The 17,685-nt window shown below is 42.5% G+C and overlaps 1 protein-coding gene across 5 annotated transcripts in view; it reads right to left on the bottom strand.

Annotated features, from left to right (window-relative positions):
- The window catches only part of RASAL2 (RAS protein activator like 2), a 224,170-nt gene that overhangs the window by 68,290 nt on the left and 138,195 nt on the right, over positions 1-17,685 (bottom strand). The window contains exon 1 of one of the 5 annotated variants that reach the window (XM_072127147.1): positions 7,066-7,563. The exons of the other annotated variants lie outside the window; for them this stretch is intronic. Coding sequence (XP_071983248.1) covers positions 7,066-7,144 — 79 coding nt within the window. The 5' untranslated portion in view covers positions 7,145-7,563. Of the gene's footprint in view, positions 1-7,065; positions 7,564-17,685 lie in introns of those variants that run through there. 5 annotated transcript variants of the gene reach the window in all.

The raw sequence follows: 17,685 nt of genomic DNA on the forward strand, positions 1-17,685 counted from the left end.
ATCTACACTTTGCCACATCTTTACCACAATCTACACTTTGCCACATCTTTACCACAATCTACACTTTGCCACATCTTTACCACAATCTACACTTTGCCACATCTTTACCACAATCTACACTTTGCCACATCTTTACCACAATCTACACTTTGCCACATCTTTACCACAATCTACACTTTGCCACATCTTTACCACAATCTACACTTTGCCACATCTTTACCACAATCTACACTTTGCCACATCTTTACCATAATCTACACTTTGCCACATCTTTACCACAATCTACACTTTGCCACATCTTTACCACAATCTACACTTTGCCACATCTTTACCACAATCTACACTTTGCCACATCTTTACCACAATCTACACTTTGCCACATCTTTACCACAATCTACACTTTGCCACATCTTTACCACAATCTACACTTTGCCACATCTTTACCACAATCTACACTTTGCCACATCTTTACCACAATCTACACTTTGCCACATCTTTACCACAATCTACACTTTGCCACATCTTTACCACAATCTACACTTTGCCACATCTTTACCACAATCTACACTTTGCCACATCTTTACCATAATCTACACTTTGCCACATCTTTACCATAATCTACACTTTGCCACATCTTTACCATAATCTACACTTTGCCACATCTTTACCATAATCTACACTTTACCATAATCTACACTTTGCCATATCTTTACCATAATCTATACTTTGCCATATCTTTACCATAATCTATACTTTGCCATATCTTTACCATAATCTATACTTTGCCACATCTTTACCATAATCTATACTTTGCCACATCTTTACCATAATCTACACTTTGCCACATCTTTACCATAATCTACACTTTGCCACATCTTTACCATAATCTACACTTTGCCATATCTTTACCATAATCTATACTTTGCCATATCTTTACCATAATCTACACTTTGCCATATCTTTACCATAATCTACACTTTGCCACATCTTTACCATAATCTACACTTTGCCACATCTTTACCATAATCTACACTTTGCCACATCTTTACCATAATCTACACTTTGCCACATCTTTACCATAATCTACACTTTGCCATATCTTTACCATAATCTACACTTTGCCATATCTTTACCATAATCTACACTTTGCCACATCTTTACCATAATCTACACTTTGCCACATCTTTACCATAATCTACACTTTGCCACATCTTTACCATAATCTACACTTTGCCATATCTTTACCATAATCTATACTTTGCCATATCTTTACCATAATCTATACTTTGCCATATCTTTACCATAATCTACACTTTGCCACATCTTTACCATAATCTACACTTTGCCACATCTTTACCATAATCTACACTTTGCCACATCTTTACCATAATCTACACTTTGCCACATCTTTACCATAATCTACACTTTGCCACATCTTTACCATAATCTACACTTTGCCACATCTTTACCATAATCTACACTTTGCCACATCTTTACCATAATCTACACTTTGCCACATCTTTACCATAATCTACACTTTGCCACATCTTTACCATAATCTACACTTTGCCACATCTTTACCATAATCTACACTTTGCCACATCTTTACCATAATCTACACTTTGCCACATCTTTACCATAATCTACACTTTGCCACATCTTTACCATAATCTACACTTTGCCACATCTTTACCATAATCTACACTTTGCCACATCTTTACCATAATCTACACTTTGCCACATCTTTACCATAATCTACACTTTGCCACATCTTTACCATAATCTACACTTTGCCACATCTTTACCATAATCTATACTTTGCCATATCTTTACCATAATCTATACTTTGCCATATCTTTACCATAATCTATACTTTGCCATATCTTTACCATAATCTATACTTTGCCACATCTTTACCATAATCTATACTTTGCCATATCTTTACCATAATCTATACTTTGCCATATCTGTACCATAATCTATACTTTGCCATATCTGTACCATAATCTATACTTTGCCATATCTGTACCATAATCTATACTTTGCCATATCTTTACCATAATCTACACTTTGCCATATCTTTACCATAATCTACACTTTGCCATATCTTTACCATAATCGATACTTTGCCATATCTTTACCATAATCGATACTTTGCAATATCTTTACCATAATCGATACTTTGCAATATCTTTACCATAATCGATACTTTGCAATATCTTTACCATAATCGATACTTTGCAATATCTTTACCATAATCGATACTTTGCAATATCTTTACCATAATCGATACTTTGCAATATCTGTCAGTCCCATGGACACAGGATGGAGGAGCTAGGTGCATGCTTGACCTAACACCGTATTTATTAGGGTGTATAAGGATCTTCAGCTATCACCAAGTTATACCCTTACCCACACACAACTCCAACTAATTTGCCTTCCCTTCTGCAGCATGGGATAACACCTTGTTTCCTTGCTTGAACACATGCATGCTTGGAAGAGCTAAGCGACCAATCACTGCAGCAGTGACCCCTGACCTTACAATGGTAATATCCCTTTAAGTCCTAATTTACATAACTTATTAAGGCTTCTTGTATCATCTACCCAGTGACACCAGCCCATCCTCTTATCACCAATCCGGAGATATTTATTTAAGTAAAAACCCCAGAGCGGCCATGTTTGTGGCGCACATTACTGTCGGCGCTCGTCTCCTCCGGTATTTCGTCTCATACTTATGAATAACATATTTCTATGATCCTCTCCACAGATGCGAAGCCCGAGTCCCGGGAGTCTATTTTAGATGCCTAATTTCTACAGGGTTGTGATAAATATTCAACACTAACATCACAGAACAGTTTAATAGACATAATTATTTGTCATTAAAGCTGCAGGAGAATCCGAGCAGAAGCAGGAAATTCTGTTTCCGTCTCTGGGGCGTGTTATGGATGCCGGTAGCTGCGTTTGGACCCCCCCTGCTACTGGTTGGGGCGTTGCGGTTTTGTATTGTGCAGAAAACCTGATCGGTACAACATCGTTTCAAAAGGAAGCAATAGTTTTCTAACCATTAGGGAAATAAATAATAAGCGTTATCCGAAATTCCGCACCAAAAAGTGATCCACGGAATTAGCCGACCCTAGGCTCCCCGACGGATAAGCAATTGCAGCTCCTGTGCTGGTTCTGAACCAGATAGGCAGAGTATAACCTATGGCCATACACTGTGTAGTGGCCACACCTGGTTACTGCAACTCTCCAGATCCTGATGGATACATGAAGGCACAGTCACTCCACAGTATACAGTAACATATAGAGGATTCTGCTGTGTTGCTGGTTATGGGAACATCTAACCCACGGGGTTGTATCATATCATCCAAACATCCCAGATTTGGTGTGACAGTCCCAGGCTCTGTCTCAGTCTCCTCCACACTCATTGTAGCTCCCTCTCACTGGGGATATCAGGTGCCGCTCATTCCAAAAATATACTGATTGCTCCACTATAAGAGTCTTATTGTTACATATTGTTACACTATGGAATCCTTATAGGAAGAAACACGACTACTAGACTTCCTCTACCCCATCATCATGACCAGCAATAAAATTCTACGTGAAAAACGATTCACACAGGGCCCCCTGCTGGAGACTAGTGGAAGTGTATGATGGAAAGATTATCCTGCTACCTAGTTATGATTGCACATATAAGATGTATATTACTCTCCATAGCATACATTATAATCTACAAAATCAGCTCTGCTACATGTCTGGTCGCTGGCATGAAAACACAGGGCAATGCCCATGGGCAACCAATCATTTGGCTGACAATAGGTCTCGTATGTATTTATCCTTTAGTTTAGCTCCCCTTATGATGCATTGTTGTAGAATCATTAAAAGGGGGTGTCCAGCATGGAAACACGGCTTCCTTCTTCCAAAAACAGCGCCACACCTGACTATGGTTGGTACTGATATTGCAGCCCTGTTGTACAGAAATGAATGAAGCCTGGATCAGCCATAGTCTGAGTTGTAAAACATGGCTCCCTTCTTCCAAAAAACGCTCCACCTCAAAGACAATCCCTTTAAAGGGGCCTTGTATCCCCTGATAGGATTTTGACTATGACGACCTATCCGTAACATTACCTGTATCCCATTAATGGGGGTTTTCAAAGCTGGCACGGTGGCTTAGTGGTGAGCACTACAGCCTTGCAGCGCTGGGGTGCTGGGTTCAAGTCGCAGGATCAACACCTGCAAAGAGTTTGTATGTTTTCTCTGTGTTTGCGTGGGTTTCCTCCGGGTTCTCCAGTTTCCTCCCACACTCCAAAACCTACTAGTAGGTTGATATGATTGTGAGCCCCATTGGGGACAGGGACTGATCTGACAAGCTCTGTGCAGCGCTGTGGAATATGTGTGCGCTATATAAATAAAGAATTATTATTATTATTAATATTATTATTAAAGCCAATGAGTAGCGAAACACAGAAAACGTCTCTATTTTCATGTACCTTCTTAAAGGGACTGAAAGCTGCAGATTTGCAATAATTTCCCAGTTATGCATTTTTTCTAATAAACTCTGTTTTTAATGGTATCGTTAATTTGTCACAGATTTAATCCTTTGCAGTGACATAGAAAGCACACGCCACGCAGATAACAGGGGTTATGATTTTGAGACTACACTACTGCTTCCCCCATGTGGTGATATGAGGGGGCGCTATAGTTTAGGATTGTACAGACACGTCTAATTTGCTTTGACAGAGTCCGAGTCTACCAGCTGGCGACTGCATCTGCTTCCCCGACTCCATTCTTATGCTGCTACAGTATCCACAGAAGTCAGGCTTCCTTTAAAGGAGTTGTCCATGATTTAAAAAAGGTTGTGCCCTAGAAACAAAACTGCTCTACAGGCCGTGTATGGAACTGCAGTTTAGCCCCATGACACTGAACTGCAATACCAAGAACAACCACGGACAGGGGGTGGAGCAGTGTCTTTAAGAAAGCATTTTTGATGACCTAGCCTCAGCATAGGTTTAAAGGGAATTTACCCGCTTGGATATTTATGACATAACCACTAGATTGGTCGTAAATACATGACCAGTTCAGGTCCATGAGATAAGGGGTCCATGAAGTGTATAAGCTTTTCTATTGCCGGTGTCCGTAGAAAAGAATCTGTCCATTTGGACATCCTGAAAGAGGTCAGCAGACCCCGGTTTTGGAGATTAGTGGGACCCTCACCTATCATGTATTTGTGAATAGATTATACATTTCCAAGCCTGTAAAAACTTTAACCATCAGATTTATGGGAGTCAGATTCTCTATGTCTCTGCTGCTTGATGCATGACAAGCCGGTAACATCATGTTCATTGGTCACATGACTTATTTGAACAAATTTCCCATTCAAATGAATGAAGCCAAACTGCAATACCATACACAGCCACTATACAATGTGCTCGGTAAAGCAAACGCAGAGTTCGCCTGAACACAGCCATCTCTTAAAAACAGCAGGAGTTGTATCCTTGCCCATCTGATATCGGTTACCTTTTCTAAGGATAGGTGATCGATAAAAACTTCTTGGCATTCCCCTTTAAGCAACAATTACCTTGATGCTGAGAAGTCCTGAAAATTTTATAATACCGGTATAGGAGGCTCACAATATCGACGTCTTTACAGCAGTGTTTTGCTTAGGGACAGTGAGGAAAAACAACCCTATAAAATATTAATGCTTGTCCTCATCAAGACCGTAAGTGTTGTTCTCCAGCGAAACAATTGCTGGCGCTACGAGGGGGAAGGGGACCTGTAGAATCATGTGAAAAACTACATTATCACCTACGTCACCCAGATCTTCTTCACATTTCTCAATCTGTTTTAGCAGCCCCAAATCTGTGACTTTTTCCCCATCTTCTGAGCCTCCACTTAACGGCTTCACTTACATAACTGAGCGCAGAAAAGATAATTATTAAACCTCTAATTTTCTGCAGTTATAGTCTAACTTTTAATTATCGCTTCAACGTGCATTAATTATTCCGGCAGATATGGAAAAAAACGTTAGGACGAGGTGCTGGATACGGTGAATTTATTTGAGCGGAGATTAGAAGATTGTGAGGTCTGGTTACTTACACTGCCGAATAAAGAGAATTAAGATCCCTTTAAATGGGGCAATGATAGTCAGTGAACAATTGGGGATTCAGATAAACACAAAGAATGCACAAAAATAAACTATAAAATTCCCAGTATGAATCCTCTTCCTTTGATCTTACATTATGATTAAAATTTAACTACTTTGAGAACATCTATATGAGCTTTAGGAGCTCAGTCGTGCACCGCGCTCCTCCCTACAGTCATGTGACCGGCTGCAAGATAACTGGCTAGAACAGCAGGCTATGCTTCCGATGCAAAAAGATTGTTAAGCCACACCCAATCGTCAAACAATCAGACGAGATGGAACTTATTTGCTGCAGATTAACCCCTGTGTTCCCTTCAGTATGTCTACATCCACCACAGACTGACTCATAGAGAGGGCAACTATATATACATTTTTTTGTTCATTTCTAGATTTACCGTTCCTTTCAATACTCTACCGGTGACCATAAAAATCAATCACAGAGTTGTGATATTTAGAGTCTACTCCAAAAAACTAATTTAAATTGCACATGACAGCGCCATCTAGGAGCCATATTTTGTGAAAGAAAGTTACAGTACATCAGCACCAATCACAATCTACGCAATTTTTTTCCCCCATATGTAGCAAACAATAAAATGAGAGAGAACTACAGTTCTAAAAGAACACAAAGTGTCCCATGTTCCAGAACACAATCAGCAGCGAAATTATACGTACTGTGCGCCATTATCTATTGACCAGCGTCCATTCCTTCTGCTCCGTATTAACCCATGCCAAAAGAAAGTGGGATTCAATCAATAGCTAATGTGCACATATCTAGTGTAAGAATAATAAAAAAAAAGTACAAAAAGTTTTGCCCTATAGATAATAACTATAATAAACAACAGAACACAATATAAACACAGTAACTAGACAAAGAACATAGAAGAAGGAGATGACGTTTACTCCACTGAAAACTTCGACCCTACCAAGAAATGACAGGAGGCTCCTTTCTTCCTCTGTGCTGCTGTCCAGCCACTCTCCATCCCCGGGTGACAGGAAGCTCATGTTCGAAGCAGAAAAACTTCCCCACGTGGCGCTCTGTTTTCTTCTACTCTGACCTCAGGCTAGGCAGGAGATGCCAGCTCTATAGATCAGAGGCTACAGCGCTGCCTTGTTATGCAGAATACAGGCTATAGATCCCAGGGCATTCCTCCCGGATCAATAGGGTTAGGCCTTGTTATAGTGTCCTCTGAAGCAGAAAGGGATTGAAGGCACGGCGGGGGGTTAATGGGATGGTAAATGAGGCGAGGCTGCTGGATTCAAGGAGAAGAAAATGAATGAAAATATATTTCCAGGCGAATGCTGCCTAATGTTCCCATTTATCACATGTGATCGCTGGAAAACGCTGGGTCACACAGTTCTCCGAGGCGGCTCCGAGCCAGCGGCGGTAGTGGTGGTCCTCTCTGTAGCATCCTCCCTTGTAAGTCTCCTTCCCTCTCTGCACAGGCAGGTTCATCAATCTCTGATTAGGAGGCACCGGATGCTCCCATCCTCCCCTCCCTCTCCCAAGCCGGCTTTCCACCCCCCCCCCCCTCGGCAGCCCCTACCTAGCGTGTGACGGCTGCATTGATCGGTAAAAATGGAATAGGCAGCTTATCTGCCAAAAGCGACATTATGGACTAATCCACAAGAAAGAAATGGACTGGTTGGATGGCCGGCTTGGCTTCCGGTCTTCCTGCCCGGTGGGAATAGTAGGCAGGGGAGTGCTGTGTACAGAAGACGAGAGCCTATTTTTGTAGTGTTATAACAGCCCTGCCTATTTTTCTTTCCAGATGACAACACTTCTTAAGTTGGAGCTAGGAGATGGCAATGTATGCCTGGCACCGTGCCCTGCAATGCAGCAGCAAACTACTACATGAAACTTGGCCTGGGAACATTTTTGTTTGGTTGTTGTTACAATGAGTTGCCATATGTAACCGCTTGCAAAACACATTCAAAGTGTTTTCACTGTAAAGTCAAATGGTAAAACAAAATTCTATAAAAATAGGATTTAAAAGTCACAAACTAAGAATTTATATTGTGTTTTATTAACCCATATATATATATATTTTTGACATTGTCCTCAAATTGCATTCTTAAGCGGAATCAATGCCTGTCATTGGCAATGGAAACTGGATGTCATCTATCTATACCGGTCTCTTAAAGGGGTCGTTGTGTGAAAGAGTCTTCACTTCCAACCACGCACGTGGCCATAAAAAGTGGATGTGTTCAGAATTGCAGCTCAGCCCCATTCATTTCAATGGGAAAGTGCTGAAAACAGGCCAAGAGCAAGACTTCTGTCCTGTGATTTTAAAGAAGCGCTAACTGGAGTATTACTGCTCCACCAGGCGATCAATCATCAGAGAAGCCAGGTGTAACATCCACACTGCTCTCTAATTGGTCAATATCCCCCTCCCCCAACTAAAGCGAACCTGTCACCAGGAATCAGATTTTTAGCTGCTGACATGTTCCAATAGTCTATTCTATACAGATTTTATAAATGTCTTTGTCAGCATTCAGAATCATTTCAGTACTTTATAAAACTTTATTTTACATTGCTTGGCTCCCTGCCAGAAGCATATGGTGAGCCCTGGGAGGGGAAAGGGCAGATGCAGCCTGTGTCTCAGTCTCCTTTCCTGCACATTCATCCAGCAACCTCCCCACTTTCTCTCATGTGCAATGAGCAGGCAGGGGAGGGGGATTGTGTGGAGGAGAGGAAGAATACATGAGGAGACTGAGACATAGGCACACAGGCCACTGCCCCCTTACTCTGGGACTCACTACATGCTGCTGGCAGGGAGCCAGGTAATGTGAAATAAGGTTTTATAAAGTACTGAAATGATTCAGAATGCTAACAAGGTCATTTTAAAAATCAGCATAGCATATTCTACTGGAACCTGTCACCAGGTAAAAATTACATTCCTGTTGGCAGGTTCGCTTTAAGTTGGCCATACAATTTAGGTGGCCCATTCCACAACTATCTAGGATTACTCTACCATACACATGGCTGTACCAAGGAGAGTTGAACACTTTTAAATCGCTAGGTTTGTCTTATAAGCGTCTAATGTATATGGCCAGCTTTAGGAACTCAGTGTGGATTTCAATGTCACCCCATATGCATAGTTAGCCCAAAGAATGTATGTTTCCAATAAAGGGGAGAAGGCCAACACTTTATATAGTTTGACGAACCAACAGAAATTGGTAGTTTTGTCTACTAAAACATCTAATGTATATGGTCAGCATTAGGATCGCAGTGTGGATCTCAAACATTTATAGAAAAAAGTCTGAAGTCTGATGCATAGTGCAAGACCTGGGCATAAATATAGCGGACTGATAGCACTGCTGAGGAGCGGAACCAAAAATTATAGGTAGGGAAGACATCACTTGCTTCGAAGATTATATATATGTAAAGATCATTACATGGAATTAGTGAACACAACACTTGTTGTCTCATATATTTAACGCCAAAGATCAAGGTGAAAACATATGGGAATATTGATGTTCAAGTCTGATACGATCAATCTAAGTTGCACCCCCAGCAGATATGTGAAGGAGATCTTATCCTGTGCTCTGGCCCAGGGATGTGCCTTCAAAATAACCTGATGTGCAATGTCAATCAGACCGAATTACAGTCTGGTCGCAACAAAAGGGGAATTGATGGGAATGGCAACATCTCCCAGGCTCAGCAGGAGAGAGGACACAACCTGAGAACTACAATAGTGGTGATGGCACCTGTAAGCAGCTTATTAAGGGGGTCAGGGCCTAAAAGTCACCCCCACCCCCGGGTGATAAAGCCATTCCAAGTCATTAATTAAAAGGCAATCATATGGATGTACAGGCCGTCTTTAAGCAGAAGGTGCTGGCCCTTAGGAGAATAAGTGGACTCAGCATGCCCAATTCTTCTGTTCCCCGGGGGATAAGCTGTAGCCAGAGCCGTCTGGCAGCAGCTTATTCCCCTCCCCCCACTCAGATCCGATGCATCTAGCCCAGGGTGCATGTGTCAGGGTAAAGGATAGCGTCCTGCCAAACAAGGCTGCAGGTAAGATTGTAGTGCAGGGCGAAGTGAAATAAAAGCTGACATCCAGGAAGCCATTGTCAGAAGCGATCACGAGGCGACACTACTGTCCTCTCCTATACACACACAACGAACTGAGCAATAATCTTCGGTGCATTATTTTCTATATATTCCACAAAACAATTTATCCCCATCATCCATCAGGATACAGGGCCTAACATGCTGATCGTGGGTGCATCAGTGATGGGACCCCCGCAGATCACGGGAACAGCGGTCCAATGTTACCCCAGTCGGACCCTTCTTCGCTTCCCCATATTTTTCAGTTTTAAAAGGGATCTATACTTCACCCTACTGAACTTCTAACCCACACAGGTACGGTATAAAGCAGGGGTCAGGAACCTTTTTGGCTGAGAGAGCCATGAACACCACATATTTTAAAATGTAATTCTGCGAGAGCCGTACAATATGCACATGCATCCCAGTAGATAGGTAGCCACGGCACATGTCTCTCAGTAGATAAGTTGCCACAGCACATGCACCCAAATAGACAGCTAGCCCCAGCACATGCCCCCCAGTAGATTGGTAGTCACAGCACATGCTCCCCAGTAGATAGGTAGCCACAGCACATGCTCCGCAATAGATAGGTATCCACAGCACATGCCCAAGGTAGAAAGGTAGTCATAGCACATGCCCCAGTAGATAGGTAGCCAGAGCAAATACCTCCCAGTAGACAGGTAGCCCCATCACATGCCCCCAGGCCCCAGTAGATAGGTAGTCACAGCACATGCCTCCCAGTAGATGGGTAGCCACAGCACATACTTGCCCCCAGTAGATGGGTAGTCACAGCACATGCCTCCCAGTAGATATGTAGTGCCAGCACATAATTGCTCCCAATAGATAGGTAGCTCCAGCACACGCCCCCATTAGATAGGTAGTCACAGCAAAAAAAAAAAAAGGGGAATACTCACCTACCTGCTTTCCCTTCAGCATGTTCTCATAACTCCACGCTCTTCTCTATGACCCAGACGCCACTGCCATTTTTGCTTAGGCAATGGCACCTGGGTCATAGAGAAGAGTGGATGCGGCTCTACTCTATGACACAGGTGCTGTCACCTAAGCAATGGTGCGGCAATGGCACCTTGGTCACTGAAAGGACGCATGGAGTGGTAACATCCCTGCCTGCATCCAGAGATCAGCACTGTGTGTCTTAGATGTACACACTGCCAATCGCTATTTAACAATGATTTGTCTGAGAGCCAGATGCAGCCATCAAAAGAGCCACATATGGCTCCCGAGCCATAGGTTCCCTACCCCTGGTATAAAGTGTCCTTTCAAGAATTCCCTATTTTATGTGAAATCTTGTCCATTTACATATAGAAAATCCCCTCCAAAGGGATATGCAAAATGAGAGGAGTAGAGAGAGGAGTCACTTTTAGAAGCTGCAGAGTGGATAAGACACCCATTTCTTCTCTTCTATAGAACAATGCTTTTCATGTCATATTAAAGATAAGTATTTCTTCTTTAAGATTGCATCAGGCTTGTGCTTCTGTGGAGCTAAAGAGCTCGAGGTACAGACACAACTGGGAGTGACAGATAAAGACCCAGATTCCCCCAAATTTTTTAACTGCCCGTATACCACAGAACCACAAGCCTGATGCGATCCGATTCTTATCTTTACTTATCTTATGTTTCTAGGGACTATTGAGTCCAATATAGGGTCATCTGAAGTGACACTCCCCCTCTAGCCTCTAAAAGCGACTCATCTCGAGCAATGCATGACTCTTCTCACAGCAAGTGCCTCCTGGGGCACCAATACATATGTCTTTAAGTCTATGAGTAGCTGAGGGTCCCAGCACCACCAGGACACCCACCAATCAGACAATCAATCCTGAACATGACTCTTTAGGAACACCTATAGCAGAGAGCAAGCTACCCCCAAAATGGTGGCACTAACGGGTGCATTCCTTTTCTGGATGAGATTTTCATGCACATCATCAAATGAGATGCTGGATTACTATGTAGCTGCTCCACCTTACACAAAATCCTACTTCTCCCCCAAATAATACAGAAGAAACAGATAACAAGGTGCAACACTGAAGGACTTTGTACGATTAGGTGTGACATTTCCATGACCCGCACCAGTCCTCCAAAAGTTGTAAAACCTGAGCTGGGACTGCGCCAAATATTCCTTATTACTATTCTCTATTTAATCAAAGCATTCTCCATCATCATCACAGATGTTCTCTCCCCCAATGTACATTTTGAAGAGACTTATGTGCAGTTATAATGGAAAAGGATACAATGTAATGTACACAACTCGGCCACAATCAATAATTTTCCAAAAGGGAAAGACAATAGGAAATGAAGACTAAAGTGATTTCTTCCGCTCTGCTTTCTGTAAGGGAAGACTCTGCACATGAAGCCATAATGAATGAGGAATGTGGAGCTGTCACCGTAACGCCGCACCGCGGGTATTCATTATATTCATGGTCACCGACCCCACAAACAGGATGCAGGAAATGAGCGTCGGCATGGAGAAGTCCACAAATATATCCACCAAACAGGGTCAATAAATTATGGATTAAGGCAGGAATCACACAGTGCACTTTCTGTGTTTGCATCAATTTCAGCAGAAAATCCAAAGGGAACAGGAACTACAAAATTAAAATTTTTCTTTTTCTTTCTGCCATCGTGCTGGATCAGCTTTTAGTTTTGTCTTCAAAACTGCATTGAAAATTGGATGTGTGAATCCGGCATGTAGAAACAGCGCCACTCTACTTGCCAGTTTGTATCTGGTACTGCAGGTAAGTTATTTTATTTTTCGGATCAGCTAGAATGGTGTAGCGCTCTACTGGGGAGAAAGAGAAGACCCGTCTGGACACTAACATCCAAGTAGAAGGTACAAAAGTTCTGCATAATGGGGCTTATTTACAAAGAATATCAGGCGCACGATCTTAGTGAATCGCGGCACAGTGCATGATCGCCAGACAATGCACTTTCGGTCAACTCCTCTGGATGGGTAAGTAAATGTGCCCCAATGTGTGGCTTAATGCAAAATATTCAAAAATATTCAAACTTGGCTAAACTCAAAGATCTTGATAGCTAAGGAAATGGGTGGCAAGTCCCAGTGATATTAGCAGATGTGCGAATAATGGGGGGAATTGAATATGATTTACCGACCCGATTCTGACATGCACACTGACAATCTGGAACTTCCCTTTAATTATCGCAATGCGCTAAAAAAATATTTTTTGTGTGCTCGAATGCTACTATAATGTGCCAAATATATAGCGTAGAAGCTGACAGCTAGTCCAAAACACAGTCTAGTCCTACGACACAGGACAATGTGTACAGCCATGACCCATACGTCCCCATAGAGGAGAACTGAGTCATTCAGCTCTCCTGTGCCAGACACCACACAAGTCATCATGAACAAATACAACAAAAACCTACCAAACAACCCTCTTTACAGAAGGATTTTATCAAATGTTTGGATTACTAGACGAGGAGGTTCTCCCATTACCTCAACCTGTGGAGCCACGTCATGACGCGGATATCGGAGCTGGAGGAAAAGTTCAACAAAAGTAAACAGCAACTTTCTGGGTTTCTTTTGACTGAGTGCATTGATGCATGGAGCAAGTTTAGCCTCTTATCTCGGCTTTACTAGACTCCTCTACTTATATAAAGTTTACAAAAACTTTTATCAGGGTTCTGTGTATTTAAGAGGCAAAATAAGAAGATGTGATCAGTCAATGGACTGAACTTGAAGGTCTACAAACATGGTATCGTCTATAGATAATAAACACTGTAAACATTCAATTCTTGCAATAAAAATATAAATATGTATCTATCAAATAAGAAAACTTCACTGTGTATACAGAGAGATCAATTATTCCAATCTTCTGCAAGTATCTTGTGCCTGGCTGTAAGAAAACTGCCTGCAGCAGGAGCTTCTCCCGCACTATCCTGGTTGAGCTCAGGCACAAATACCATGAAGATCTGTTCCTTCATTCTCTTTCATCCAAGTTTGGAGTCCTTTTCTTTGACCAGGAGTTTAATCATTCATCTCCTGTGGCCGGCTGGAAGGAAACTGGCTGCAGCAGCCACTGCCTCTGTCCCCGCTATTGTGTTTGCTCTGAGACGCAAAATTTAACAATTGTCTGTTTCTTCATTCAATTATTTCCAAGTTAAATGCCTTGTTTTTGAAAGTTTTTATTTTTTTTAACTAATTGTTCCTCTCTTCTCCTACTATCTTGTGTCCGGCTGTAAGACAACTGGCTGCAGCAGGACCCTCTCCCCCTAGATTATTATGGCTTCTGGGACACAATATCATGAAGTTCTGTTCCTTCATTCAACTATTTTAAGGTTTAGAGTCCTTGTTTTTGACCACGTGATTAGTCATACTCCTCCTAAACTATGCTGTGTCGGGGTGTAAGAAAACTGGCTGCAGCAGGAGACTCTACCCTAGACCAGTGATGGCAAACCTTTTAGAGGCCGAGTCTACAACAAAGACCCGCTTATTTATCGCAAAGTGCCAACACAGAAATTTAATTTGTGATTTATACTCCCTTCTCTGTCACAGTTTTCATTGATAACAGCACTCTTAGGACACCAATAAAGCAGAAAATAGTCCTGTCTGGGACTGCAGGAAGATACCTGGAGTCATCTCTGGTGATGGCCTGAGTGCCCACAGAAAGGGCTCTGAGTGCCACCTCTGGCACCAGTGCCATAGGTTAGCCATCACTGCCCTAGACTATCCTGGTCACAAACCATGGCTGCAGCTGGTCACAAAACTGGCTGCAGCAGGAGACTCTACCCCTAGACTATCCTGGTCACAAACATCATGAAGTTCTGTTCCTTCATTTAAATATTTTAAGGTTTAGAGTCCTTGTTTTTCACCAGGGATCAGGGATGTAGATATCAAAAAGGTATGTTCCTTCATTCAATTATTTCTAGATTTAGGGGATGTGTTTGACTTTTGTTTTCTTAAACTGAAAAACAACAATTGGAAATGGCAAAGGTGGCCCTCAATGGACCAGCCAATAATAAGTAGCCATTTATTTTGGATAAGTAAGGCCTAAAAATGTGTGCACATTAAGTCCAGACAAAGAACCAACAACAGATGATGATGGAGATGAGGAGACTTGTAGCTCTACAGTAACTGGAGTACTCCAAGGTCTTCATTTGGGGATCAGTCTGCTGGACAGGAAGGGGTTACATTATCATGTAGAGGAGAGGTCTTATATTTAATTTAGGACACAGCCGGCTTTGTCTCCTCTCATTCTTATATGCAAGTGCAGTGTTATAAATATTCATCGCCTTGTGCTGCCGTTAGCAGAAAGAAAAGCATATTTATATATAATTGGTAGGAAATAATGAAATATAGACAACAATTTCTAGCCGGCGCGCTCTCCCATTATTGCTATTTTTCTCCATAATACTATATCGCACATGAAATATACTGTGCTAGCTTATTGTAAAATTGGATTTAGGATTGGGTCTGAGGCCCGGTGCCATCAGTGCAGGGGGGAAGGGGCTCAATTTATGAGCGGAACAACCAAAGTTGACAGCGAGCGTTGGAGATATTTAAGGAAAAGCCATAGACGGAAGATGAAATGCCGGCGAGTGATGTCAAAGAAAATATTTCATCATGTTCTGGATGCGGCTGCCGCAAAAAGACCATTGCAACCATGAAAAGATGTTCACGCTCTGAAGTCGGGCCGCAGCACGAGGTCCGTAATGAGTAGGCATGACCTGAACTTCACGACCCAGGAGCAGCTGCCGCTTCCAAGTCTGAAAGATGATCAAGTGTTAAGATGAAGACATCTCGTCGTTTGTAGGAGCTGGATGTCCCGATTTGACCTCACATGGATGAAAGGAGCCATGACCAGTGGAGGAAGTAGAGGGAAGTTTTACATCCCGTCATTAAGTTTCTCAGTGGGTCACGTAGAATAGAAAATTAATTTAGATTCTAGACATAAGGTTTGTATCTCAAGAAACTCAAATACTACTGTATCTATGGACGGGTTCATCACAACCTACAGATTACAAGCTGTTATAATACAACAGCCTGTATTCTGCAGAGGTCATTGGCGTAACTAAAAGCTGATGGGCCCCAGTGCAAAGTCTGTGCCAGGCCCCGACCATAATGTATGGTTTATAGTAATAGTCTTCCCATATGGGATAGTGACACCATAAGGGCCCCCTAAACCTCTTGGGCCTTGTGTGACCGCAACCTCTGCACCCCCTAAAAGTTACGCACCTGGCAGAGGTCATTCTCTATAGCAGCGGTGGCCAACCTATGGTATGACTCTCTCTTTGGGCACCCAGGCCGTCACCCCTGACCCCTGTATGGAGTATCTCAAGGCATCCTCCTCCAGTCCTGGGTAGTCCATAATGTGCCAAGCTTTTTAAAAGTATTTTAAAGGAAACCTACCACCACAGATCTGCCTATTAAGGTAGGTATTTTTAGGGATAATTCGTTTGTGGCCCAGAACTTTTAGACATTTTAATTCCCCTAATATACAAATTTTCTAAAGAGGCTACTGGAGCGTGAAGTAGCCGCGCCGTGCAGCCTCAGCTTGCCTCTTGCGTTCCGCTTTTCAATCCATCTTCAGCACGCAGCTACCAGGAGCTACTGTCTGCGAAGCCGGGTTCTGCACATGTGCAGAGAGCAGGCCGCCAGCTGCGCAGTCTTGGCTCCGAAAACGTAGCTACTGCTCATGCGCAGAACCCGGTTTCCTTTAAATTAACACTTCCTGGAACTACAGGAGGAGTGTGGAGGTGTGGACCGGGCCAAATTATCATAGGAGCTCCTGCCCCACAATACTTCATGTTAAAGGGGACACTAGAGGAAAGCTACAATAATAATCTACATTTTCCCTCCTTCCTACAACAGTAGAGTTGTACTCAAGAAGCCAATACGCTCGCAAGGGGTGGCAGAGCAGGGAGCAATAAGTTGCTGAATACGGTAAATCGCTGTGTCGGCACTTTGTGATAAATGAGTGAGTTTTTGGCTGTAGTTTGAGCACTCGGCCTCTAAAAGGTTTGCCATCACTGCTCAATAGGAAATGTAAAATCCAGATTACTAGAACGTCAGGTGACACTGTATTGTATCAGGTAAATCTGCGTTTCTACTTTTTTTCTGTTCTTTTAGATACTGATATAAAAGACAATTGACAATCAGATGTGATCTGCACAGTCATAATCCGATTGCCCACGAGGGAGTTTGGTCAGAGACATTCTCTCCATGTGCTTGTGGGATTTCCTGGACGAAACTCTGATCACTGGACTGAATGGACCCACCATATCCTATAGAATGTGGTTATAGGACTCATCATGGTATTGATCAGATTTTGGTTAATGGGGGTCAACAAAAAACAAACAGGTTGAAGCCGTGGATAATCCTGTTCACAGACGGGATTAGGTGGCTATAATAGGATATAGAGGCCAGATTCATCCATATATGACCTGCTGTATAGTTTTGGGGGGGGGGGGTATCCCTAATCAGAGATCTATCAATTTTCCTAAAATTTGTATCCCCATTCTAGCG

The sequence above is a fragment of the Engystomops pustulosus genome, chromosome 10, assembly GCF_040894005.1.
Source record: "Engystomops pustulosus chromosome 10, aEngPut4.maternal, whole genome shotgun sequence".
Taxonomy (NCBI): domain Eukaryota; kingdom Metazoa; phylum Chordata; class Amphibia; order Anura; family Leptodactylidae; genus Engystomops; species Engystomops pustulosus.